Raw genomic sequence first — 27,873 nt, forward strand, 5'->3', positions numbered from 1 at the left:
AAATTAGCTGCTTACTCACATTTCATGAGTGTCTGTTCAGTCCCCAGAGAAGTCGCTACCATCACTATATGAGATAAAGTTTTACTCGATTCTCTCACAAGGGAAGGATGGCCTCCCTTTTGTGAGGGTTCAACAGCAGAAAGTAACAGACTGAGGAGATAAGTTATCAAGACTTTACGTTCAAAAAATAGACCATCTTTTGTCTGCTAGATGCATTTAAGTAAATTAACTTCACCAAGGTTGAGCCTCCTACATTTCAATACCATTCTCAGCCACTGAAGAATCCCTGTTGGTCAAGACTCTCAGGTTGAAAAAACTGTCCCTAGTCATTTTTATTCCTACGAACCTGAAGCGGTTTGAACTTCAGCTGTGATGAGAATACCATAAAAGTTAAGAAATGAAACTGTCAGAATATACCTACCAGTGTTTTAACAAGTCATTTTAATTTGTTTGGAAATGGAAGAGGTTTTAGAAAAGAGAAAGGAAAGTTATGTAGTAAGCTGCAAAAACACAGGTGTTAAAACATGCAAATTTCAAGAGAGCTAGAGTTTCAGTGTGGTACCATGAACGTGGGAGTCAAGAGCTCAGTAAACATTGGTTAACATGCCAAACATCTATAACAAATTACCATTGCCTAGCTTTGTTTATTGGTAAATCACTTTAGTAACCTGAATTCACAAATAAGCAGTAAATAACAAAAACTACAGATAAACACAGGTTACACATGCAAATTCCTGTTCACATATCACATGTGCAGGTACATTAAGAGCACAGTTCTAAAGATCCTTGACGAAACCAGATTAACAAAAACAGTTTTAAAATGCAGGTATGAAAAAATTACATGTGAAGAATATAAAGATACCTTTTTACATTTCAGGACTCAAATGCTGCTTTTGATTATACCAGAAGTGTACGACAGCTACAAGATTCAAGTAAAAGCAGGAAGAGCTCAAGGAAATAATACTGGTCAGAGGAGAATGGGCATTTACTTTTCCACTAAAAATACAAGGTATAGCCGAATAGGAAAGTCTATCAAGAGCTTAGAAAAAAAATCACGAAGTTGTAAAGCTGACTAATCACTAATTTTCCTATTTGCTATATAACAGCAATGACATTAAAAGAAACTGCAATTCAACATTTAAAAATGCAACTTACATTTAAAGACTTTTCAAAAGTGAAATGCAATGACAGCCTTACACTCCAAATTAAGTATCTGCTAGGCTCAGACTGAAATATGGAATGTTCTAGATGAAAAAAAATACAGTGTTACTTTTTATTTTTTATTGAGAATGGAAAGACAAATTTTTGAAGCTTGAAAGTAGTGAATTTCACTTAAAGGAAATTTTCTCGCCATAGATGAGCTTTCCACAAGGATGCAATATTTTGTCTTTAATAGCTCGAAGTGCCAAAACGAAAACTTGTTGCCATTCCCACATTAAGAACAATTTTTTGTCATTAACTTAACTGCTTATGCTTTTTGCTACAACATTTAACACATGAACAGACCTATAATGCCTACTGTATTTCACTAAAACAAAAAAGAATACAGTATTTCCATCTACTACTTGTACTGCTTTTAAAAAAGATTAACATTAAAAACAAAGCCACTGTTTTCCTTACATCCATCCTTCCTTTTATGCTTCTTTCTTTTGCCTGTGGTCTTCTGCCATTTTATCCAGAATTTTCTGTTAAAAGAAATCAACCATATTTTGGATATATTTAAGAGTTTCTTGCGGTCCCGACATCAAGACCATAAAGATAAACCCAATTTTCACTTTGTAAAATTTATGAATGTCAACTGCAGAGGTCACAACAAACAAGACTGGCACTTCTCCACATGCTGAAAGGAAGCAGATCCTTCAAGTGTTACATTATCATTAAAATACTGAGCACACAGCTCACCAACAGCAAACATCCAAATGGCAGCCTCTGCAAGCTTTTACGTGGTCCTGCCATTAGTGTCTTCCTAACAGGCTGGCTAGCTAAGAGAATTACTTTCCACTTCATCATGGACTCACAACAGTGGTTGTGCTACTTACCTGGTTGGAATTAGCTATCTGCAGTGCCAGGGACAAAACATCTCCCTTCCCTAGAGCAGGGTTGCTTTGAAAATTTGAGGAATTTGGTATAACTTCAGTATTTGGTAGCGATATCAATTCATCTAATTATTTACTCTTATCACTCTCAAAGTGAATAAGAATCCCAGCTAGAGAAGTGCCTTGCCACTGAAACAAAAAATGCATTTTCCCCTTTCCTCCCCAATTCTAAAACCACACCAGCATTACAAGTCACTCAAGAGCAGCCCATTCATTAGTCATTTGTACCACGGAAAAAGCAAATCAGATTACGTTTCATTTAAATAATAAAGTTAATAAATTGTTAACAACTCCCTGGATTATTTGCCCCACTTCCCCTTATACAGCAAGTCTTAAAAGTCCCCAAATCAGGTACCTCAATGGAAAAAAAAAAAAGAAAAAAGCTATGGGTGATGGATGAAGTGAGTTTTTCTTACTACAGGATTCTGCATGGTAGTTGATTTTCTGATCTACTTCTTGATAATGTTGTTTGCTTTGTGACATTTATTTTTGCCACCTGTCTTTCAAATACAGGGCCCTATATTTGTTTTAGGGTTGCCTAGCATTGCAAGAGAGAAAGCAAACGTTTTCAGATTTGAGATGCTGCCTTCTTCCTTCTGTGGAACCCACAGACTTTGATTTCAGCTCAATAATTGACTGACATGAAATCAATTGATGCGAACAGTGCATTATTAAGAGTTTTGTTTAGGATCTCCCTTTCTGGGAAGGGGTATTTAAAAGCAGCTCACAGTACACAAAAATACAGCAGCAGCATTACCATTCATGCCATGCAATCATGTGATACCTAATCCAATTAGAAACTGCAAAACATGCTCACAAAATCAGAAGTTGCAAATACGGATTTTTAACAAAAAAATGTAAATTCAGCTTAAGCTCTGTTGACTGGTTAAAAATACTCTCCAAGGGACAACTGGAAGAGATTTGAGTCACCAGTATTTACTTTGCGCCGCTAACTCTAAGCCTGCAGTCTACTCCAATCAGAATGCCCTCTTTAATCAGAGTTCATTAAAAAAATGCTGGAACCCATCTTTTAAAATGTGTATCCTGTCTGTTATTCTCAAAAGATGAAGTTTTGGAGATGTCTACCTTGAGTTAGAAGTTATAGAACAAGCCAATTTCCACTGCCTGGAAGCTTTTATTTTATTTTTCTTCAGTCCAGTTTCATTCAGATCTATTCCCCAGGAAAGAATCACGCCACTTAAAATGAACAAGTTTTTGCCTTACCTTCAACTTTTGATAATGAGGAAGGCTGCTGCAATGGGTCTTTTTTGCAACATCTTCATTTGTGTAGAACAGGGAACACAATTTGCAATAAAACCCTGTTTTGGGTACCACATAATTCACACCTAGAGAAGTAAACACCACAAAATAAACTAAGAGATCTACTCTACATCAATTTTTTTTAATGTCATATGTCATTTCAAACTAAATCTTAAACCATAATCCACTTTACATTAAAAGCTGCTTTGTCTTTAAAAGTCGTTGGTTTAGTTTATTCAAGCCAGGGACCTACAGTAATAACTAAATATGTGCAGACTTCTTTTAAATCAACTTTTCAGGTTAAGGGTCTATTTTATTGGTCCCTTCAAAAGAACTAACAACGTTCTGTGATCAATTTGTGAGTTTTGAGTATTTAGTATGAATCTAAACTAGTATCACTACCGTGACTTGTGCTATTAATTGAATTTGTGTTGCTAAAATATACCTCTTCCAATTTAATTTCTGCCTAAGGAAAGTGTTATGGAGAACTGTATGAAAATAAGGAAAAAAAACAGAAAGAGAAAACTAGAGGTAGGGAAGGAGCGAAGAAGGAGAGAAGGGTGGGAAGCCCTAAAATGAAAGGCTCAAAGGCAATGCACTGCCAGAAATAAAAGTCAAATGAAATGAGAAATGCTACTGCAACATACAGAGACATATTTGAAGAGAAATGGAAACAGCCTTACCAACAGGAATGTTTGGCTGGTATGGCCCAATCCTAAATTCATCTGGAACAGCAGCTTTCTCTTGGACATTCTTTGTTTCCTGTTCATCCTGGGTGTCTGTATTTTCGTGGGCATTTTTCTCAGTATCTTGTGCTGTTGTGGTATCAGAAGCTTCAACAGCTTCAGCCTTTGGATTTTCTTCGGTCTTGGTACCATTTTCTAACGTTTCATTTTCCTGCTCTGGCTCCTCAATCTTGTCTACCTTGATTTCTGCCAAACTATCATCATTTTTGCCAGCAGTTTTTACTGCCAAACCCGACTTGCGAAGTTTTTGATGATCCGAGTCTTCTTCATCACCAACCTCATCTAGAGTGACAAAGCCTTCCATGCTCCGTGGAAAGCCACCCACGTATCGCTGTTGAGAAAATGTTTTCCTTAAGTCAGCTTATTCTTAAATGCTTCCCTCAAATTGTCTTAGGTTTCAGAAGAGAAACAGCTTCTCCAAACTTCCCGGAAAAAGCTAAAATTATTCAACACCTATCTCACTCATTCAAAATATTACTCAGACATGTGGAAACGTAACAAGTTCTTTTTAAATGTACTCCACTGTCCTAGAGTCAAGTGTTCAATTTTGGAATAAATATTTTAATATTATAATGGTTTGTTTTTTAGCAACATATCTTCCACTTGACAATTTCAGTAGCTTTTTGTTTATACTTATTTTGAAAGTCCTAACATGAAGATTTCAAAAAATTAAGTAAGTGAACGTCATTTTGGACCTTATCAGACTAATTCTGTGCCCACTAATAGTATGAAAGTTCATTAAAAGAAATACTAAGAGCCCTCTTCCAACCACTGGAAAGCTTGGAACTTCCCCTTTAAAAAAAACATGAAGGTTTCTTAAAATCCAGCTTCATTAAGACAGCGAATCTGTCTGAAATCTGCTTTTTTGCAACATTCCTGCTGATATGGAGACATCAGTATTTCACATGTTTAACAGCAATCATGAGTAGCAGAGCAAGAGAAACAGCATTAGCTTTTCATCCGTGCTCTAAGTATAGTTCTTCAAAGAAACAAGTTTGGGTTTTGAGATGGTTTATCCTGACAGGTATCCACGTAACAAGAAATAGCCACTGCCACTTGCATTGGCAATATTAACCCCAACACCACGCAACTAGCTTCCTGATGGAAAGATTCTCCAAAATCTAAAGGCATGCACACTGCGCTCATTAAGAGCGAGGAACATGCCTTTTTTTTTTTTTGAAAAAATATTCCTGTCAATGAAGTTACTGCAACTTTGCATACTGGCTTTTTTGTAGGCTACTCCACATAACCAAATAAGATTTAAACAGGAAAAAAAGCAGCTAAGAGGACATAAACATGAGAGTGTGTGATCATCTGGTGAGAAGAATGTCTACCTCTCTGGCTAAACATAATTAGTAGATATACATGTAATTTTGTAAAGTGTAAAACAGCTTCAAGCCCCAAATATATTTTTCAGTATCACTGTTCTGCTCCGTGCTCAAAGAGTAACTACAGCCAGTCCGCTAGGGACTAATAGTTCCTGGCTGCTTAATATTACTCAAGAGAGGAGCAAAGAGAAAAGTGAAAAAAGCAAGAAAAGAATCCCAGGAAATGATTTGGGTGGAAACCCACAAGTTACTGGTTTTTGTCACTACAGAAACACTGATTTTTAACTGACTTCATTTGTAATTTGTATCCAATGGGTTCTTCCATTTTCTTCACAGAAGCTTTTACACCTGTTTCTCTTCAAACAGGCACAACATGCATGCATTTTAAAGACAGACCCACAGAAAATATCTGAAATACAATGAGGTGTGCTATTCAAATTCATGTTTTCTATACCCCAGTACCTTGCTATACGATTACCTTTTTAAGTTTTTTCTTTGTTGCTGGATTGGCCACAACATTTCCCTCAGTTTTCACGGTCACATCATCAGCTGGTTCCTTTTTTTCTTCAGTAGTCACATCAGTTAAATTGGCAACATCTGCATCATCTCCCGCTGAGCTGCCACTTTCCAACAGTGCTGCTGCTTCCTCCTCATCCACTAGCAGCTCATCTTCAGATTCAAGGAGTAAACTAGGCTCATCTTGGTCTGCCTGTTCACTACTTTTAGCGCCTGATGGCTCAGCAGCATCATCTTGTTTCTCCTCTTTTGTTTTATCTTCCACACTGCCACTTTCAGGTTTCTGAGCAGCATCGGTCTTAGACTTCTTGTCACTTGGAGAATCTTTGCTGTCTGGAGAGTATGTTCTCTTTCTGTAAAGAAGAATACTTGCTTGTGAACGTGAAGAGCACCCAGAAATGACTAAAAAAGGTAGGTTATATTTTTCAAGACAAGCCTGAAAACTCTGTGTTTAGTTCGGAAAATGGAAGCTTGAGAGAAACATAACACCAGTCTTCAAGAGACTGCTGCAAGTTGTCCTTACAAGATAGGACAAGTGCTTGTGGGTTTAAATCGCAGGAAAGCGAGGATAATTAAGGACTGGAACAGATTTCCTGAGGAGCCTGAAGAGGCCGTGAAATCTCCTTCATTAAAGGAAAAGGGTAGGTACCGTATTAGAAACAGTTAATCTCAGAGCTTCCCAGACTTCTTTTGTACAATTTCTATGCATTGTATAACGTATTTTTATGTTTCTTTTAAACAGTGTTCTGTTTTAATAATAGAAAGTTACCTAGTTTTATCCTTTTTCAGCAGTTCAACTCCTTTGTTTGGAATCTAAAATTAAAAAAAAAATAATCATAAGTCACAGTAGAGTATTATTTATAGAAGCATTGCAGCATTAATTCAGATCAGACAGTAAAATCTAGTCAAGCACTTCCAATTATTCTAATCCACAAGTACTCTTAAACAACGTCCAGCTTGCAAACAATCAATAAATTGCTATTATGTTAGATGGGACTTCATGAACCTAGAAATCCCCAGTCTTTCTTCACCAAAATGATCTGTTATTTGATACAAAAATGGGATAGCCTGCTCCAGAAAGTCATATACAACAGCTCTTTCGTTTATGAACTGATTCAACATGGTGCAGGCAAGAAGTTGGTCTTAATCTATGCTCTTTTCACTACCATTAGAATGGAATACATAGAAAGCTGAAGACTTACATTTTACTTGTTTAAGAGTTACCGAACAGAAAATTCTACTTATTTTCCATGTTAATACTATACAAGTCAGTGCACTAGTTAAGTATTTGCACTTGCCACTAAGTATTCATTTTTGGTGCGTGACCATGTGCAGTAGCAAGATTTCTCCATATTGCACAATAAAAAGACTTTATTTTAAAATGTCGCTAATTAGAGTGCTTGACTAAGTCTTATAATGCACATAGGTCTTCCACCCAGCTTCTCATTTTAAATCACAGTTCATTTGACAGAGGAGGATGAGAAGGAACAATCCACACTACAGAATGTTTAAACAGAGAAAGTTTACTTAAAATCTACAACAATTACTTTAAAATTTGCTTTTTCATGTTTTAAATCTGAAAGGAGAATCCTTTTACTTTGTTCTACAACTCATAACACCACACTCCTACTAAATACCATTTAAGTTGCCAGAAAATATGACAATGAATAATTTTAAAAGTGCCATTGAATTCTCAATAAGTGATAGCTGTCTTCTACTTTACACCTTCAATTACGATTACAAAACAGTTACTAAATACAGTACTTACCCTTAACACCAATTTCTTGTATTTTTCAGATAAATCCACTTTCACACACCTGCCTTGGAACCAAAGTGCTTTGTTGGCACAATGCTCAACCATAGCTAAAGCATCTTCTCTGGTCTCCATCTCAATGAAAGCCTGAAAAGATTAAAATACACATCAGAAACTACTACAAAACACACAAATAGCTTTGCCAGTGGAAGTGTTAACTTAGAACACAGCATTTCAAAAAGATGAAACCAAATGATGAGATCTAGGTATACGCATCCCCTCCAAACTAGCTAAACATTTCAGTATTTCCCGAAGCGCTCTACATCTCCTTCTTTTTGAATTCAGTAATCTAATCCTCTAGAGTTTCATCTAATCCTCTAGAGTTTCAGAAACAAAATGTCATGTATTTAAGTAATCTGAAAAAGTCACCTTAAAGTGTAATACGCGTCAAAAAAAAGCATCTGGAATATGAAACTCATTTATTTGGTGCTAAAGTATCTGCAAGTTTCAAGGCACCAAAGAAATCTAGGGGTTTGTGAAAGTATTTTTTTTTTTTTTGGAAGAAGTTTGAAACAGAAATGCAGCAGATGCTGGCCTACAAGCCCTGCTTTATGAGATGTTCCTCCATGGAAACAAGCCTACAACACATTAAGTTTGCTGACCAAGCTTTGCACATGTGGGTTTGAGCATCAGCAGCAGATTGCAGAAAGCTGTTTCTGCATCAAACTGAGCAAAGTTCTTTTGTTTCTCCAATGAAATAAGGTCATGGTGGACTTCTTAGGGGTCATACATTAGATTCTAGCAATTTTTGATTCCACAACATGAGTGTGGCATTGTGGGATTCAGGAATTTATCTCTGAAGAAAAAGAAAAAACATTTCTTATTTAAATGAAGGTAAGAACAACAAGTTGGAATAGTGTAGTGGAAAAAAAAATTAGAACTAAAGACTTAAAATTCTTGTGAATGCATAGAAGTACATGTGTATATGAAGTGTTTGACTGTACTCATGACTGTGCAAATCATCTTCAAACTTCTTTTTTTTAAATTTTGAGAGCGCCACAGCAGTACTGCTTTTGCTTAAAGACTGAAAAATATGGGGTAAGTGAAAGAAGCGTTAACACTAGAAGATATTTGTTAGTATCCCATAGGTACTGTTTCTTCAACCTTAAGAAAGAGTTCGAAATGCCTAGATGTGCCTAACAAAAAGTTAAGCCTGAAATATGCTTGCTTCACAGCTAGGGCCTGGTTTTACTTTTTTTTTTTTTTTTTAAAAAAACAGTTCATGTTACAGTAACACTTCACAGTAAGCTAAACAGCAAAACACCACCTACACAGCCCTCTAATAACTTCTGTATCTATGCTACAGCAGCAGCAGTCTACAACTGCATCAGTTACCTCACAGTTGAGCCTCAGTTTAAATCCACACATATTTATGTTCCTACAGTCAGTTACCTGACTCTTCATTCTCATGAGTATGTAGTTCTTAATTTTTCCATATGGTTCAGCCAGTTTGAGTACTGCGTTATCAGAGTATCCCGAATGAGGTAAATTGCTGAGGTGAATCACACGACCAAGTTCTGGTTTTGGTGGCTCGGTTTTTTGGTCAGGTTTGCCCTCGGGTTTCTAAAATTTAAGAGTGAATGCATTTGTTAAGTACATACTACACAAAATGTACTTAATACTGAACCACTTAAAGCAATGAGTAGGTTATATGCATCTTTGTCCCTTGATTAATTTGAAATAGCAGAGAAGTACATAGATGAGGAGTAAAAATTTAAATGCAATGGCCTGGTAACAATGACTGCCCCAGATGAAAATAAGGTAACATGAAAAAAGCCTAAGTATTTTACCTTTATTCTTTTGTACTTCTGTGACAAGTGGACTCTGACTGGTTTACCAAAAACCAGCGCTGGTGTTGTCGAATAGTATTCTACTGCTGCTTGGGCATCTTCAGTGGTCGACATTTCGATAAATGCCTGAAATCATACAAAACCAAATTAAGCACCATTCCTTCAAGGAACCAGTATTTTTGTTTGAAATCTCAAGCTCTTCTTTGCTTTCCCGTAAAAATGTCTGCTTCAAAGATGAAAATTGCCTTTTGGTTACAACATTAACTGACCTGCAGAGCTTGGTATGAATTTCACATAATCTATTTAGGTTCACAAACAGAACTATTCTGTATGTTCACATTTCAATTACATTTGGAATCAGCACATTCAATTGCTTCCTACCCTCCCTTCAGGCTTTTTCACTTCCTTGACAGCGTAGTGGCTTTTTCCACCTTTCAAGATATGAGAATCTGAATAAACTAAGACCAAATAAGCCTTCAGAGGATATTAAAACAAGAACAGAATTTGCCAACAGTGTATTTTTAAGAAAGCTGGGAACAACAAGACGGAATTTTAACAATATTTAACTTAAAATGCAGTATTACCGCATTTGTGAAAAGAAGCACACTAGTCAGTCTTCCCTTCACACGTGATCTTGGTGACATGCATGTAATCTTGCTTGGTAACCAAGTTCTCTTATGAAAATTTCAGGTCAGACAGTACATGTATCAAAGAAACCAAGCAGTGCCAGCAGCACTACTAAAGGGCCTAATCTTACCTCATTGATTTTGTTTAGAATCAGGTGATTTGTAATTATTCCAAATGGCTCGACGAGCTGAAGCAGCTGATATCTCAAGTTCTTCCCCCTCTGGAAATCCATGATGTGAACAACTCTGCTTGTTTCCTATTGAAGACAAAAGTACACATACACAACATGTACCTAAAAAGTCTTTCAAGATTTTTTTTTTAAATCTTCGTTAGTAATCAAAACTAGACACATAGAAAAGGCACAGAATATCCAGGGATTCTCATGGAGGAAGATGCCTGCTGTGCCAAAGCCTCTTTTTTGTATGATCGTGCCCCACAGTTTCTTCACAAGAGGTTATGTAACATTTGAATAGTCTGTACAGTTTTAGCACATTTTGTAGAGCATTTGGTACAATGAAAACCCGATCTCATTCCAAAGCTTCAATATTCCCACACAAAGAAGTCTCAATATCTGGCTATTTTAAAGACACTACATTCATTCAGAAGAACATCTTACGGAAGTAAACAAAAAGCATATTCACAGAAGATTTATGTTCCTCAAAGATTTTTAGAAAAGCTTTTAATACTAACCACTCTGCCCTTTTGCATGTGTCTCGGTCCTTGCATATTTCCATTTCCAGCTCCTTCAAGAAATGAAAGGAATGAGTAAGTTTAGTTCAACCCACAAGGCCATTAACATCTCTTTAGAAGTTCTGAAGAGACAGACGTCACTTGTAATGCTAAAACAGAATGACACCAAGTTTTAAGAAGTCATTTAATCATTAACAGTCCAAAAAGGCTGTTAATCTTGTGCATTTCAGAGCTCTTGCAGCTTGAGGTCCTTCCTGACCCTCTTTGCTTCAACATTAGAGAAGAACTTGCATTTACTAATGAGCTGAAATACCAGGAAATAAGTAAAGCATCATGAAAAACATCTTTCCTGTTTTAGAGTAAGATTTGTCATAGAGAAATGCCTTCATACACAAAAGGTCTGAGATCTCCTAGAAAACAGACTTCTTACAATGGAAGTTTTAGCTGCAGAAAAAGAATCCTTTGGTTCTAAAATACCACCAATTCTATCATAATATACATTTCACTAGGGACTCCTGGAAGAAACAGTCCTTTAAATACCTCGGTTAAAAAATCAGGTTTGAGATGTTTTGAAAAGTTATCAGTTATTTTTAATGAAATTGAATGATACATGCTTTTATATTTAAACATTCCTTTAAAGTGTCTAAAAGACTTGTAATCCATCGGGATATCTACGTTTAATTAGTTTTGGTTTTTATTCACTCAAACTATTTAGAAGGTAAGAAGTAACAATTTCATGTGAAAAACTGATTTTTATTCTGCCTTCCTGTGAAGATAAGGCTTGCAGATCTGTCAAATTCATTAAGGGAGAGACTTATGACATTCAGTTTTTGCAATTTTGACAAAAATCCACTAACTAAACAGAAGACGTGCAAAAGACTTCTACACAGGAAAAAATGTAAAGCCCCAAAACATGTTTTGATTGATTGTAATAAAACATCTGATAAAAACAGCAATAATGTGTCTGGTATTAGGGGATGGGTGAAAGCATGGAAGGAAAGTATATATATTGGGGAAAAAAGTAAAAGTATTTCAGTTCCACTGCTCAGAGAGTGAGCCATTTTTTTTTTCTTGTTCTAAAACACTGGTAACAAACTAAAAACACAAAAAAGAAAAATCAAGAAGTTAAGTCTGGTAAAAGTAGGTTAAGAAAAAACACAACTAAAACCCCAAGCATAGCAAATGGAAAAGCTGGTGTTGCTGCTGGGACCATTTAGTGTCTAACTACTCTTACTCAAATCCTGATACATTAAAAAACTTCAGAACGCAACTGATTGAAGTCCAGTACTTCACATGAGCTGAAGTTTAAGTGAAGGACATCCACTCTGGGTACGTGTTAATGTTACCTCTTGGCCCAACAGGAGGTCCTCCCAGGTGAAACGGAGGAGGTGGGGGTCCCAGAATTCCTGGTGCAGGGTTTGTGGATTGCTGCAACATAAAGGGATCACCCCTAGAAAAAGGGAAAGAAAACCTTAATTTTAAAACAAAATCTGTGAAGTCTCTATTCTCCAGCCACCCAATTCCTACATAGTATCCAAGGATAAGTCAACTTCAGCTACTTGTACTGCTGCTCTCTAGCTACTAGAAAACAGAGGGTTATGCATTTGAAAAAGGTAGGATGTTTCACATCAAGTGTTACAAAGAGCTTCACATAAAGCAACAGGTACTTCAAAGCATCAAGATGAAAAGGCAACCAAAACTGCGCAGTTTTGATTAAGACTGTATTGTTCAAACCAGCAGAATAACAGTGCAATTTCTATTGTCCATCATTCGTTACTACTTACATTCCATGTCCTGAATCACTGTCAGGATTCCATTCTGGGTATCTTGAAAGGAAAGAAAAAAAGAACAAAGATAAGAAAAATCCAATCACCTCTCACCGTACAAAAACAGGTACAAAATTATCGATTGAACAGCAATGCCTTTACACGTTACATAAACAACACATGCTAACATTACCAACTACAGTACTGCTACCAGAAACATGAGTAGCATTTAAAGACAAAAAGTGTCATTCTGAGAAATTTCCTACACTAACTGCAACCTGGCTGTCAATGTATAAATTAATTTGCATATAAGGAGTTCCCTTTACAAAAAAAAAGAACATTGGCATAAACCTGATTAGCAAAAAAAAAAAAAAAAAACCAACAAAGAAAGAAACAAACAAACAAAAAAAACATTCTCAAGTGACTTGCTTGGATGCAAGGAAATAGCCTCAGGTTGCACCAGGTTGCACTCAGGCAGAATTTGGTCCTGCAGAGGGTGGCCGAGCGCTGGGACAGGCTGCCCAGGGCACTGGTGGGGTCCCCACCCCAGAGGTGTGTCAGGGACGTGTGGATGTTGTGCTTGGGGACACGGCTTAGTGGGGGCACGCGGTCGGTCGGGGGTGGCTGGGCCTGGTGAGCCCAAAGGTCTCTTTCAACCTTGATGATTCTATGATTAGACTCTTAGGATAACTCAAAAACATTACATATAAATCAGGAGGATTCAAAATTTACAAACCGATATCCCTTCGTGCCCTGAAAATGCTCTTTTAAGTAGCTCTTTATTCCCTGCAACGCACAGCATGTTTTCTAAACCTGCTTTGTGCACCACAGTTGACAGTTGTTTACTTATACACGCCCTCACGCCACAAGAATGTACTTCAAACTCATACATTTCAAGAAGCAGCTGACAACGTCGGCTGTGAGTCGCTCCATTGATATGATGGTTCCACTCCTGCAGCAAAGTAAATAGTTAAAAATTAAAAGCCATATATGGAAAGCCATTTTTAACAAAAATAATGTTGTGTACTGCAGTATCTTCTCTTCTAAACTGAAGCATCTAAGATACATAAATAGACAGCAAAATATTTTTTTGTGTGCGCTTTGAAGTCACATTGAAACTGGACCCACCTCTTAAATTCTAGCCTGGGTGAAAAGGTGCCTGATGAAAAATGCCTTGCAATCTGTGGGCTTGATCCTGCCTCAGCATGCAAAGCTTGCAGGAGGGTAACTGCTACAGTATACGTGTGTAGCACTGCAATTTCAACCTTCAGAACTGGATGCTGAGACATTTTTTTCCCAGTAATTTTAGAATTTCCTCTACTCTCTCTGCTTTATTCCTCGGACTTTCAAAGATTAATGCAAACTAAACACTGAAGTTTTTAAAACCATTAAGGAGTCGAGAAACTGCAAGGAATTCAGAAAGGAAAGACTAAAAGGAACAAAAGTACATAGCTAGGACAAACTATAACTACATATGTGAAATATAAAAATATACGAGCATTTGAGGGGAATAATCAAGACAAACAGGGGACCTAATAAAGATGGTACAAGGGAGGAAAAATGGAATTAAACCAAATTACCTCAGTGTGAGAGTGAAGTTCATAATGGAACTATCCATCATGTCTAGAGCAGGAGTTGGGGCGGTGAGCAGCACAAAGGGTAACACATTGTGCAATTACAGAAGCCACTACGTAAGAGCCAGCATCTTGACTAACGAGAAAGGACATTAACTGTACCCTCCAAGCTACCTGAGCTCTTTTCTTATTCTTATTTTTTACGTTAGCTAGAGGCTTACCAGTGTCTGCTAAATGTACAATTCCCTCTGGTTCTGGCCTTAGCACTAGTAAGGAAGGAGGCTTTCTACTCTTTTTTTTTTTATTTTGATTTTGATTACGAAGGGAGCTCACCTCCCAGCTATTTATTTCAAGATGAGAGAAAGCATGGGGACTCTTCCTTGATTTAAGTACAGGGTGCCTGACCACCACATCGTGATATTCCTACAAAGTGACAAGACTTCTTCAGTCCTACGGCTACACAACGGTGAGCCCCTGATGTTATTTCCACCCTGCTGGTCTGTAAGCAAGGGATCAGCAGCAGATGTATGGGGCGAGTTGGCTTTGGGTCCACGGAGAGCAACGAGGGGGAGACTAGTTACAGATCTTCTGGGGGCAGTTTAACAACTGGAGTTTTTTTCTTGTCATCTGTATTTTCAGAAGTGAACACACACACTGCGTTGGCCAACTGTTTTAGATGTCTTGTCTTTCATGTTCTGCTCAGTACTGGCAAATGATTTTTCCTAACCCCTGATCTTTCCTGATTTTTTAAGTTTCCACCACACTGCAGCCATCCCTCTAGTTACAATGAGACACCCCCGAGGCTCACTGCACTGTTTCCATATGCTAAAAGCCTATCTAGCACTTTCCACAAAGGAGAAAAAAAATGGATTTCAAGTCTCCCATGAAGTACTGTCATTAAGCTGCACTGGAATATTACTCCTTGCTACACAATATAACATGGAGCAGGATGAAACTTTCTTTTTTTTTTAAATCAAGATGTAAAATGAGAGCACTACTTTTTCTTGTAAGCCAGTAAGACGTAGGCTCTGCAACTATAAATTAACAAATATACTTGCAATTAGAATTCAGAAAAAAAAGCCCCCCAAACCCACAAGCAAGCCCCACTAGCTATGGAACATTCAATACCTAAAACCAAAGGTTCTTCAGTTTAAAACTCAGTAACAAGTTTTAGTGCTATAGTACAGAAAACATTTAAACATTAAAAAACCCTCTAAATTCAGGTGCCCAATCTGTAAAGCCTCAGCGGCTGATTCTGCTCGATATAACACGCCTTTGAAGCTGTCTTAACGTGTACTTTCAAATTATTATAAACTGAAATTATCTGCAAACTAGAGCCAAAGTTTGAGGGGGGAATCTAATTCTTACCCTTCAAAAGCTTTTTTAAAATTGGCAAAAAAAGGGAGATCTAATGTATAAAACAGGATTTTTTTTCCCCAGGGAAAGTTTTCAGAACAACACTAGCTCATCTACATTATTACCCCTTTATTAAATAGGGTTCTTAACCTCAACATCCCTTCACTCCCTTCCTACACCCAGTCTGAAGTGCCACTCATTTCAGGGCCCTAGATATTTAGACGCTAATTAACATGAATGCCCAAAGTTAAGCTAAAGAAATTCTGAATCAAGTTTATTAAAACACAGATTACTTCTGCTTCAACTGATGCAAGCATGAGGACATGCTGTTCTTTAGAAAATTAGGCCAAACTTAAGCACCTAATTTTAGGTATTCCATTATTAGGGACACGGCCATGTTTTCCCTTTGAGTATATCACAGTTTCAAGCATTTAACCTCTAAATTCATCTGCTCGTGTTGCATCAGCCTTTTTCTTTGGCAGGGAGAACAATCCCTATGCATTTAACACCTCATTCCTTGACCAAGCAGTCAAGATTGACAAAACGCCTGAAAAAAAAGGGGCAAAATTTACTTCAAAATTAGACACAAAACAAACTGGATCACAAATACATACACTTCAAATTAAAGCAATTAAGAACATCACAAATAAAAGAAAAAAACAGGACTAGCCTGCCAGGCTAAGCTACACTTAGGGTGTTTACCTCCCTCCTTGGGCTTAAAAGATACACTGCTTTATCATACCTTTTTTTTGTTTGTTTTAATATTATATAGTATTTATTAGGGGATGGGGAAAATGAGATTTTGATACCGTAGAAATAAGTTTACATTGTCCCAGCTAAGAATAGCATTCCCTTTCTGCTTTCCATACATTTTGGTTCAAATCCGATTACTTCACAAGTTCAGTTCTACTTAATTGAATTTTGTGAGAGATACAAAATAGCAAATTCTGTAACTGTTAGGTATGCAAAGCGGAGGAAAAAAGGAGAGAAAGAACAACTGTTGCCGTGACATGATTTCTGAAATAGAAACAAAACCCAAACTTGGGTCATAAGACACAGAAGATCCAATCTCAAATATTTTATGGTGTTCTCAGCAGTTTAAGTCAAAGCATGTCGCTAAAAAAGATGGGTTCATGTGTTACAGCAGGAGTCAGTCACTTAAGTTACACTGTGAAAAGAATTTGGTATTTCTCATACTTGGAAAGATATTTCAGGTTGGATATCCTTTAAACAGATCTTTATACCAAAGCACATGAAGAACAACGAGGCTTTAAAACAAAGTGCTAAAAAGAACCCTACTTACAGGAGTACTGGTTGCCATCTTCAAGGGCCTCAGAAGTTTGTTTTCAATCTAACCAAGTGAACTTCTTTTTACAAAACTGAGTGTGGCATTAAATTGTTAATACTTAAACCTTTTTCAAAAATGAATGTCAAATACAGGACAAGAAACCTGGATTGCTGTGACTGTTTTTCATAAAATAATTAAAGCAACACGAGTTCACAATAAAGTGTCAGATCAGTTGGACTAGTACAGCATGTGCTCTAAAATGTCTTGATCATCTCCTTGTAGGGACAGAATAATTCTCATGTTTCAAAAGATTAGATGTATAGAAGCAGCACTTTTTGGAAGGTAACTGTAAAGAAATGGTTAGTAACAGCAATTCCACATTGTACCAATTTTACAGGAATAGCATGTATTACAATTTCAATTGAAGGCCTTCAAGCTAATTAGTCACCAATTGTGACAAGAGGGGCACTGTATTAGCCAATTAGCCAATTAAATTGCCAAGTATACTGAAAATCAGCAAGATGAGTAAAATTGGAAAAGCTGAAAGTGAGAAGGCTCTGAAAATACCGTCTGAATAAACGGGCCATTTTGAGTACACTGCCACCTTTGCAGAGAGCTGAACTGTTTATGAATAAACTAAGAGGGAGGTCTCAGCATAACTGAACACACTCGAAGATCCACTCTACTTGCGAGCCAAGTAAAGAACACTACTAGGAACACAGAGCAGGATACTGCAGCGGCAGACTGATTGCTCGGAGAGTCTACAGGGATAGATGCAACATGTGACAATAAAAAGTGAGTTTGAAGTGTCTAAGAGAGTTGTGAAAAAGGAGAAAAATGACGACAAATTTCAGCCATAGTATGAGATAGAGTGTTAAAGTGAAATTAAAAAGGCAAGAATGAGCTAATCTAAAACGTGATTTTTACTTTTGCAAATAAGTTCCAGGGCTCTACATTAACTCTTTCCCTTTGGACAGGGAAAAAGCAGAACTGTGCAAGAATGCATCTTAACTACGTATAAACCAGCAATCAAGACAGATGTGGAGGAGAGCTGAAACTGGCTTCCTGAATGGCACAGTAGATACACTGCAAAAAACCCCAAACCAACAAAAAATAAAAACCCACCAAAAAACTGCTTAAATGCCAGACGTTTGTGGTTAAGAGAACATGTAGATGTAAAATACAAATAAGATACCCAGTAGATGATAGCTGTTTGACTGGAAGTTAAGCAATCTGGGCAAACAAAATACATTAATGTAAAGCCCTGGTTTACAATGTTTGTTAACAATTACCTTATAAATAAACCAAGTGCCTTTTTCACTCTCAAACCAACTTTCAGATCATTTCAAAAGCAACCAGGCTATAGAAATAATTAAAGAAATAGGTAAAAACAGAACAGATACTACAACGTAAAGGAAAATAGAAGCATCTGGTGCGTAACTCACCTTATTAGAATGAACTGGCATATCACATATAGAGCACAGATGGGGATAACCCTTCGGTAAGAATCCATGGAAGTCTTCAATATTGCTATTTGGAGGAGCACCTCTCTTTTTCTCAAAGAGAGATCTCTCAGGACCAGGACCACGACCCATTCTGTCATACTCACTGTCAAATTTATGATAGTTATGCGAAGTCTCACCATAAAAAGATTCGTCCCTACACCTTTCTCCATCTCTTAATCTGTCATCTTCATAATCCATTCTGTCATAATAACCAGATTCTTGAGAACGACTTCCATGGTCGTAGTCAACCACTGGGTTGAGACTAGGACCACGATCATCAAAGCTATCTCTTCTAAAATGCCTTTTTTCTTCCCAATCATCCCTAGGTACTCTGTACGGTGGTTCCCGTGTGGATGATCTGCCATCTCTACCATAACCTTCTTCAGCTCTCCTCCTTTTAAGTTGTAGAAGGATCTGAGGCAAGTTTTCAGGAGTAATCTTGTCCTCGGGATAGCGACTCAGTTCATCTAAGTCTCTAGCAGACAGACCAAAGCTGGCCAAAATATTAGTGGCCTGGTCTGCATCTCCACGGTGCTGAGAAGACAAAGGGAGCGGACCTCTACTTCCAATGTTAAATATAGACTGCAAATTATGGGAAGAGGTACTACCAGAAGACAGTGCACTATGAGATCCTTGTTGGTTCAATGATGAACTCATTCCAAGATTCATTAAGCTAGCAAGGCGTGCAGTACCCTGGTTCATCCTTCCAAGAGATGCTGGCATATTTAAAGACTGGGTAGCAGCAGCAAGAAGGCCTATTCCTGCAGAGAGGTCACGCCCATGACCTTGTGAATCCCTACTTAGAGATGACTGCTGGAATGACTTGGACATTGTAGAACTATAGCTCGTCTACTTTACGGATCAAAATCTCTTTGTTTGGTTGGGTTTAAGATGGCTGAAAAGAAAGCTCACACTAGAAAGCTAGGCAAACTTCACTTCAAAAATGGTAACGCCAAGAAAGAGGATCAATAATGACTGCAGATCTTCTTCAAGCTGAGAAACACCAGACAATTCTGTAGAAAAACAAGCAGTTTTAGTCATAAATCCCTTTAAACAGATGCAGTTTTAAACTTATGCATCATGTTGATCTAAAACATTAAAGAGCTCAATCTTACAAGGCTTTTATTACATAACTTAACAGATTCAAGATGTACCCAGAACCTACATAAATCATTTCAGATAAAAATACAGGAAACACTGCTGTACATACTACTACTATTCTACAAAAAACTACTTTCATATTGAAGACAAGTGAGTTTCCGAAGTTTGGGATGTCTGAAAGCATCTAAGGTTTACTAGCACATAAGCCTTGATCTCTGCTTTCGGTTTTGTTTATAACCTACATTGCTACACTGTGTTCTATGAGAAGACCACAAAAACACCTTAAGTCCACAGAATCCGAGATGACTCTGGCATATCATACATACTTGAAAATGAAACCTATACCACCACAGAATAGGACGAAAGGAAGTTAAAAGTAACTGAAGTTTGGGCAACAAGCTTCTGCTGTAAGATCTGGTAAATAAGACCAAACATAATATTCAATCTTTATGCAGTAAAAATCAAATTACCGACGTGAAGACAGATGTGAACAAGAAAACCAAGTTTTAAATTTTGCAGGAAGTAAATAAGACCTCTTGCTCCAATTGCAGTTATACAGCTAACAGCACATAGGAAGTGACTCTTTATTGTTACACTGCAGCTGTGACACTAGCCTGGACCTCCAGACCTCAAGCTACACAAGGTCAGGCTCAGCTCTGGGCTGGGAGGCCCAAGGAAACCCTGCTCCTGCCGAAAGAGACCCCTGGGAGGTCAGTAGATGGCACCACGCCGCAGCCAGCGCTGCCAGGCGGCAGCAGCATGTCTCTTACCAGCACACTGCTTCCGTGGTTCAGGCTGGCACAGGCTGGCACTGACACCGTGACCACATGTGGCAGTTAAAGATCCTACAGCTCATGGGGATGGCTACCTGCCCTGCAGCCCACAAAAACCCTCACCTAGCACTTAAATACCTGGTTCAACTCCATTTACTTACTCTTTTTTTTTTTTTTTTTTTTTTTTTTTAACTACACAGTGCATCAAAATCCACAGTATATTTTTGGTGCAATGGACATATTTCAGAAAACGTTATTTTTATTAGTGCAGAGCAGAAATAACCTGTAATATGTCTCCCCCATGCTGCTTCAGCTTTGGGACGTATACACAAAATTTAGAGCAATTCTACCCACATGAAACCATTCCGCTAGGAATACGCTCTATTGGGTCCCGGGTGCAGTAAAGCCCTTCCAAACCTCTGCAGAGCCGTTTCGCTTTTGCACTGCTACTCCGCTGCACGTAAAACACATAATGGCTTGAAAAAGAATCAGGCATAAATTGCACAGCTCCAAATGAAATCAGCTTCTAAGAACAGGTACGTCTAGGGAGGAATGGAAAGGACAAAATAAAGCAAGGACTTTTCCTTGAAGAGACCAGTTGTGCAGGAGGCAATTTCTCTTGTACTGGAAACAAGAAAAAAAGGTCAAGGTTATGCATGTGCCTCCATCCCAGCTGCCTGCTCAATTCAGAGCCCTGTTTCAGAAGTGCTTAAAGTTTCTCCTCTTTTTTTTTTTTAAAGCTGTAAAGCACTTCAAATTTCTTTCTTATATTTCATATGAAGGTAGCACTGTTGTAAAACTATGCTCCTATGTAGAAAAATAATGGATTCTACAAGAGAGAGAGTATACAAAACCCACTTTTTCAAAGACAGAATTCTGTGTAACTGTTTTATACAATTTTCTGTATATTCTGTTATCAGCCCATCTAAACTCGTATTTCATCTGTGCTTTTAAAATCTGCGTATTTGGAGTCACTTGCTAGCACATTAAATTGTGTAATTTAGGTTAATAGTCAGAGATTAAGAAACATGAGGATGAAAATAAGTTTAAAAGTCTCTGAGGCAGACGACAGGCACTGCAGAAAGCATCAGAGGAGAGCAATGAAACAAGAATACAGAGAGGGCAGGCAAGGCAAACACTGAGCGAGATGTGCAGGACAGGCTCAACACACTGAGGACAACCAAACAGAAAGCATTTAAGAACTACACTGTAAAATCAAGACTCGCTCGAGTTCAAAAAAGAGAAAACACTGAAACGTTCATCTGAGTACCATGCTTTACCTTACACAATTTGATACTCTTCCAACCATTTTCCAAGTTATTCCTCACTCCCTCCATTTTCACGCACCAGTTTCCTCCTAGCTCTTTCACACACTTACAGACTGGCTCGAAACGGAACTTAACGGCAGCTACACGCGGCCAGATGTTCCAGGGAGCTTTAGGAGCCAGACCCTTGCAGTGATTCAGCAGAGAGCCACGTGGTCAGGAAAGGCACGGTGTGTCCTGCTGTTAATGGAAGGACCCGCACCATTCAGGTTTTCGCTACATCAGGAAAGTTCTCCGCTTTCCAAAATAATCCTTTCTCTTTGAACAGATGCTCACTAATCCTCTTGTCACAGTTCTCAATTGGCATTTCATCGTCCACTGCTTTGGAGAGATTATCAGGGAACAAAACCCAACACGTCCCAGTCTCGCATGGAACCGGGTTGCAGAGAACCAGATTCCACGCCATGCCTTGACCCCACACTTACACAACGATGCCATGCTGCTGCTGCAAACCCACGTAGAAGAAAGAAGCAAACGAGAAAAATAAAAGCAGGGAAATGAGGAAAAACAATGAGACAGAGAGACAATCGTATGAAAAAGCACGAAGGGAACAGTTAGACACGTGTATGCTGATGATGGAATATGACCTTTGCAGTTGGTGTGCTAACCAGAAAGCTGCCCCACACCTGATCAGGTATCTGAGTGGTGTTCTTAGTGAAACTACGCTTCTGAGTTATTTAGAGTTAGAAATTTCTGAGATAAACCACTACTCGTCACATCGCTGTCACCTTACCCCTACTGCTGTACTCTCAACATCCCCATACTTCAAGGTCTGATGAAGACAACAACGAATCAAGGAGGGGAAAGAGCTCTAAAAATCAGACCAAAGAACATTTAACTTCCACATGGTCAGGTTCCTGCATTGATCTCTTATGAAAGATTTCACGTCAGTATCTGATAGAGACAAGTCTCACAGACCAAAGTCTGCTGGCTTTTAAGCGAATGTGCCATCAACTGAGTCACAGCAACAAGATGAGGGCGACTGAACAAAGCCATCTAAAGATCCAGATACGATTTAGCTCAGTTGAAAGTGTCATGCTAATTGTTCTTCAGGTAATTTCAGCTATGTCAGGAACAGACAGGCTATTAGATACACATTTTTAAGATCAGTGGTCAGAAATTTGGACATACTGAGATTTGAAAATATACAATATGAAGCTGTCTTGAAATAAGTTTAAAGTCAAAATGTTACTGGATTTCCAGACAAATGTGGACAATGGGAAAAAAAACACTTTATATCTACAAGTAGCACAAGAGTTTTCTGTAAAGGCAGACAACAAAAGCGAGAAATTTCAATCCTACAGAATACACAGCTGCCAAATAAAGGCCAAAATAAGGCTGTAAGGCTGATTTTCAAACACTATAGAAGGACTTTTTAATTTTTAAGGAAAACTGATTATAAATTCTTATCAATAAAACTGATAGAACTCTTGTTCCCTGTAAATTTTAGGTTTGTTCCTGAAAACAGTTTAATTCAGTAAGTTCTTGGGACACGTTGATCACATTGGTCGTCTTAAATTACCACCTTTTATGGAACATCAGCAGGCTGAAAGTAGTTCAGATTCCTATTCCTTCTACCACTCAGTTTCTTTACTATGTGTATACACATTATAGTTTTAATTCTTCAGTTTCTTAGAGCATCTCATCTTATACCCATTCTTATGCTATTTACAGAAAAGTCTCAAAAATGAAAACTTTCCCCTTCTAGTCAGTTTCACTTTCACTTGAAAACCAAAATGATGTCATCAAATTCAATGTGCTTTGAGTACACTGTTACAATAAAGACATGAAGCAATCTACAAGCTGAAAAATACACCTTCAGTTTGTAACAAGACCTCTGAAGACTGCACACCTTTGAAAAAAAGTCTCAATATAAATGTTTTTCATCCACAATCCTTGCTTTTTGGATAAAGACGTACAAATTTTTTCCCCTCCTCCCTCAGGTGTTAATCTCAGTGCAGCATTTCATTTTGCAACAATCTATTCTGCTTGGGAAGAATCCATATGCTTCTCGGCAAAACTGTCTCCAACACATTGTGGCATAAAAGGTTATCTACGGAAGAGATCTGGAAGTCAAAGTTACAAATTCAGACAGACAGCTCTGCATGTTGCTCTGAGAAATAATGGTAGTGAAAACAAGAACTTGCAAGGAAATTGGAAGCAGATGCTTTCTGGCTGCCGAATGACCGAATGTACTGGATTTCAAGCCTACGCGATTACTTTGACTTGGACAATAAAAGGCCGCTGTTTTTCCGAAGGCTAAGGAGGAAGATCAAATCGTCTAGCAGCGTTACGTACAGAAAATGCAAATTATCACCCATTTCAGATAGCAGTATTCAGAGTGGTTATTTAATATAATTGTTTTACAGGCGAGAAAACATCGTTCAATGGATCTCCAAGGGTCATGACCTCAAAAACTTAGGCAGCACCTGGCACAGGGATGCATGCACTTTTTTGTGCAGATCAGACAATCTGTTACAGGCCTCGCAGAACAACTCAAAGAGTTTCATTTCTTAGGATTACGTTCAGCTTCATCTCACTCGCTTGATCAGAGGAGCACGTGGCAATCTGAGACCTGAAGTTACTGTAACAGAAGATTGCTTCAGAACAGAGAAGTATTACATATGAAAAGACTTATTTGTAAATGGGAAATTAAAATAACTAGTTTAACAGTTAAGAATCTTCAAAGAACTTACAGTTTCCAACACTTGAATGCATAAGAGAGCACTGCAAAAATAAGATGCTGAGTTCCTATTACTGCTCATTACATAATTTCATCAATTCAAGTTGCAGAGTGCATTTACTCCTTTACAGAAACAACAGAATAGAAACAAAGAACCCCAGAACAGTACAGAAAGAGTAAAGGAGGGGAAAAAAATGTCCATTTTTAGACAGGCAGCCAGGAGCATACAGAGCAAATGCCATCATCCGCACTGACGGCTCCATAAACACACGATTACCTCGATGGCTTCCATGCGCTCCCTCCTACCATTGCAAGTCCACTGTCTGTGACTAACGCCAGGCTCCAGCTCTACAATAAGATGCATTCACACAGGTTCCAGCACCTATGAAAAGCTCCATGAAGCCGTTAAGACTTTGTTCAACAAAGGGATCTGCCAGCAAGAGTCACTGCGGAATGATTTAGGATCTTAGACTGGAAACTCTGGTAATAACGACCATGTGTTCAAGCACTTGCCAAAACGAGGAAACAATCTCTATTCATTCACATTAGTTTTGGAGATGAATACTCTTACAGGCACCATAACTTTTACAAAAGCACAGAACATACTATAATTATATTTTAAAAGTAAATAGGCCACACACAAAATGATCCAAATGCAGACCAAACCAGGGAGTGAGTGCATCATTCCAATAAAGAACCAATTATAAAGAACCAATTGTACTTTTTTTTTTTTTAAATTGCATTTTGATCTGTTAAGTGATTAAAAAGCCTTCTGACTAATCAGTGAATGCAAGTCTGCCTCCAGGCACTTCTAGAACTGGGATAAACTTGCATTCTTTCCCAACTGAAATCTCGTTCATGAGGTCATTGAGATGTACTCTAGCTGCAGAGAAGAATAGAGGACCTGTTTGACTATTTTAGTGCCCAAAGAAAAAACCTCTCCTGTTTAAGTTAAAGCTACACAATACAGTACTTTAAACACTTGCAAACTAAGTTAGCTCAGAAATACTGTGGGGCATTTGTTTTTAGGACTTGTTGACTTAGAGCACTAAGAAAGAATGCAAGCAGCATGGACACTATGCAAATATTCGTAAGTTAACAAAAAGTGAATGAAAATCATTTCTCTGCAGCTTTTGCTTACAACAGCTTCCTCAAGCACTGTCAAGTGTTAGACCACGAACTATCCTGGCATCCAACATAACCCTCAGCAGATGCATGTGCGTTAGAGAAGGGCAGCACAAAATATTTACTTCTTTACCTTCCACTGAGTTAATGAGCTTTTGGCAGTCCTGAACAAGCCAGGCAATCGTAGTTTAGATATGGATCATATTTTAGTTACATGGATTGTAATACCACAGATTCTTAGTTTAGTGTTTCAGACTGATTGGTTTTTCCTCCTCTTCATTTTGTTTTTAGCTTTTGTCTTTAGGAACATGGATATTCACATTCTAAGGATCTGGTTAGGAATTTCTCTTTGTTTTCTGCCCCAGCCTTTAGTGTTGGGATGTATTTCATGTCCAAATACAGGCAAACACCAGAAACTGAAGCTTTGGAAAGATGGTAGCTTCAGATAGCTCCAATGAAACAAGCATATAAAAGGCTCATCACCTTGCAAGTCTCACCAGAATCGTTAACAATCAAAATTTTTTTGATTTCTTACTCAGATTTCATCTCCTTAACTAGTGCATAGCATAGAAGTACAGATACTTGGTTAACACTGAACAAACATTTGTACAGGGGTCAACTGCCAGTGCCCTCATTCAAATTTAATTATTCCCCATAATTAATTGATGAATCATTTTGTGTATTTCTGAATAAAATTCCATGACAAAAGTTCACTAATTTCTGGATAATACATTGAAAAAATAATATATGCTTCACTGCATTTTGATAAATAGATGCTTTGATATATATATATTTTCATTTATTATGTCCCAAAATTCAGAAAAATAAAACAGGAAATTCTTTATAAACAAGTAAGAGAAAACACTCCCTTCTCCTCTTCCAAGGCACAAAAGCAGCAGTTTTAAAAGACGCTTTCAACAAAAGTTGCTCCCTACTTATCTTACGCTAGGAAGTCAGAATCACCCGCTCCACCTATAGTTTTAAAAAACTGAAGAATTTAAGGATGAATAAAAAAGAAGCTAGATTATTCAACTGTTTCAAAACGGCATCAAATATTTTTTTTCCCAAAGGTATGCTCCGTTTAAAAAAAAGCCACAGACTTCAGGTGAATTTTTCAGCTTTCTTTCTACATCATAATCGCTTCGTTTATTAAAACAAAGCAGTACTCGAGGCTCTCAGAAAGTTGCTTTCAATTCTTGCTTATTTTAGGCACTTCACTGCTCATTAGTTTGACCCCGGGAGCCACACACGCAGATAAACGCGGCTCGTTACTCATCCGCCGCAGGACAAAAACGCCGCAGCACCGCTGGGAACCGCAGCCCCAATTCCATGAAAGTGAAACTGAGCAGAAGGAGCCTGCCGCCCTCCCTGCCCTCAGCGCTTCGGCCGGGAAGCCCGAAGCGGCCCCGGGGGCAGCACGGTGGCGGCCGCTTCCTGCGGGGCACCGAGGCCCAGCAACCGCCCCCACAGCGCGGGGAGGCCGCCGGCAGGGCCGGGCCGGGCCGGGCCGGGCCGTGGGGCTTTGTTCGGAGCCGCGGCACCGGGCGGGGGCGCTGCGGGCGGCGGCCTCCCCCCGCTCCCCCCCCCCCGGCCGTTATAACGGCTCCCCCCTGCCTCAGCTCCCCTCAGCGCAGCAGCCGCCGCTTCCTAACATGGCGGCGGGCCGGGCGGGCGCAGCGCCGCTCCTACCTGAGGGCCGCGGCGGCGCCTCCCGGTCGCTGTCGCAGCAGCGGCGGGGGAGGGACGGGAGAAGGGGAGAGGGGAGGGAGGGAGGGAGGGAAGGAGGAAGGAAGGAAGGAAGGGGACGTGCCGCCCGCTGCCCGCCCGCTCACGTGCCCGGCGGCGGCCGCCCTCGCCTCGGCCCCGCTCCGCTCCGCGCCCCGCCGCCGTCTGAGGCGCTGAGGGGGGACAGGGGGGAGCCGCCGGCGCCGCTCTCGCGAGACGTCGAGGCCGCTCACCGTGCTCTCGCGAGAGCGCCGCCGCGCCGCCGGTCCCCGCCTCATGGTCCGCGCGCTGCCGCCAGGGCGGGGCTTGGCGCCCCCCCCCCCTCCCCCGCTCCCGGCTGAGGGACCGCGGGTTCGAGACCGCCCTCCGCCTCCTCAGCGGCGCGGATGGGGCCCGCCGGCGGGGTTCGGCGGCCCTCCCGAGGGACGGAGGGGGTGGAACACACGAAGCTCCTCACACGCCGCCGGTCCCCGCCGTGACTGGAAGGGGGAGCGGGGAACGCCCGGCGGGGCCCCGAGCGCGAAATGGCGGCCGGCCGCCGCCGCTGGGAGCCCGCCGCGCCGTTACCTGTGCGGGGGGGCGGGCGCTCATGGTCCCGCCGCTCCTAGGCCGGGCGCCGCGCACCCGCCGCCATCCCCGGCCGGGCCTCGGCGCAACGGAGACGTTACCTGCTCCAAAACGTTTGAGACAATGGGCTCTCGGTGCCTATTAGGTTCATTAGAAGATTCTGGCAAAGGGGGAAAAAAAACACCACACAAAAAACCCACCGCGGTTTACGCGCCGGTC

At 39.5% G+C, this 27,873-nt stretch overlaps 1 protein-coding gene across 12 annotated transcripts; it reads right to left on the reverse strand.

Annotated features, from left to right (window-relative positions):
* Positions 1-418: 418 nt before the first annotated feature.
* MATR3 (matrin 3) lies at positions 419-27,873 on the reverse strand. 12 transcript variants are annotated; one of them, XM_050713547.1, is made up of 15 exons: positions 27,756-27,873; positions 18,296-19,368; positions 13,523-13,584; positions 12,651-12,692; positions 12,213-12,316; positions 10,867-10,919; positions 10,307-10,432; positions 9,550-9,675; positions 9,152-9,322; positions 7,715-7,846; positions 6,716-6,759; positions 5,909-6,299; positions 4,040-4,433; positions 3,321-3,442; positions 419-1,685 (listed from the first exon to the last, which is right to left on the reverse strand). In XM_050713547.1, the coding sequence occupies exons 2-15, from the start codon at positions 19,184-19,186 to the stop codon at positions 1,635-1,637; spliced, it is 2,709 nt and encodes a 902-aa protein (XP_050569504.1). In that variant the 5' UTR covers positions 19,187-19,368; positions 27,756-27,873; the 3' UTR covers positions 419-1,634. The 12 variants fall into 12 exon arrangements, with proteins under 12 accessions (XP_050569504.1, XP_050569503.1, XP_035418743.1 ...); XM_050713546.1 differs by lacking the exon at positions 27,756-27,873 and adding an exon at positions 27,321-27,335; XM_035562850.2 differs by lacking the exon at positions 27,756-27,873 and adding an exon at positions 27,052-27,300.

This window comes from Cygnus atratus, chromosome 14, assembly GCF_013377495.2.
Source record: "Cygnus atratus isolate AKBS03 ecotype Queensland, Australia chromosome 14, CAtr_DNAZoo_HiC_assembly, whole genome shotgun sequence".
Taxonomy (NCBI): Eukaryota; Metazoa; Chordata; class Aves; order Anseriformes; family Anatidae; genus Cygnus; species Cygnus atratus.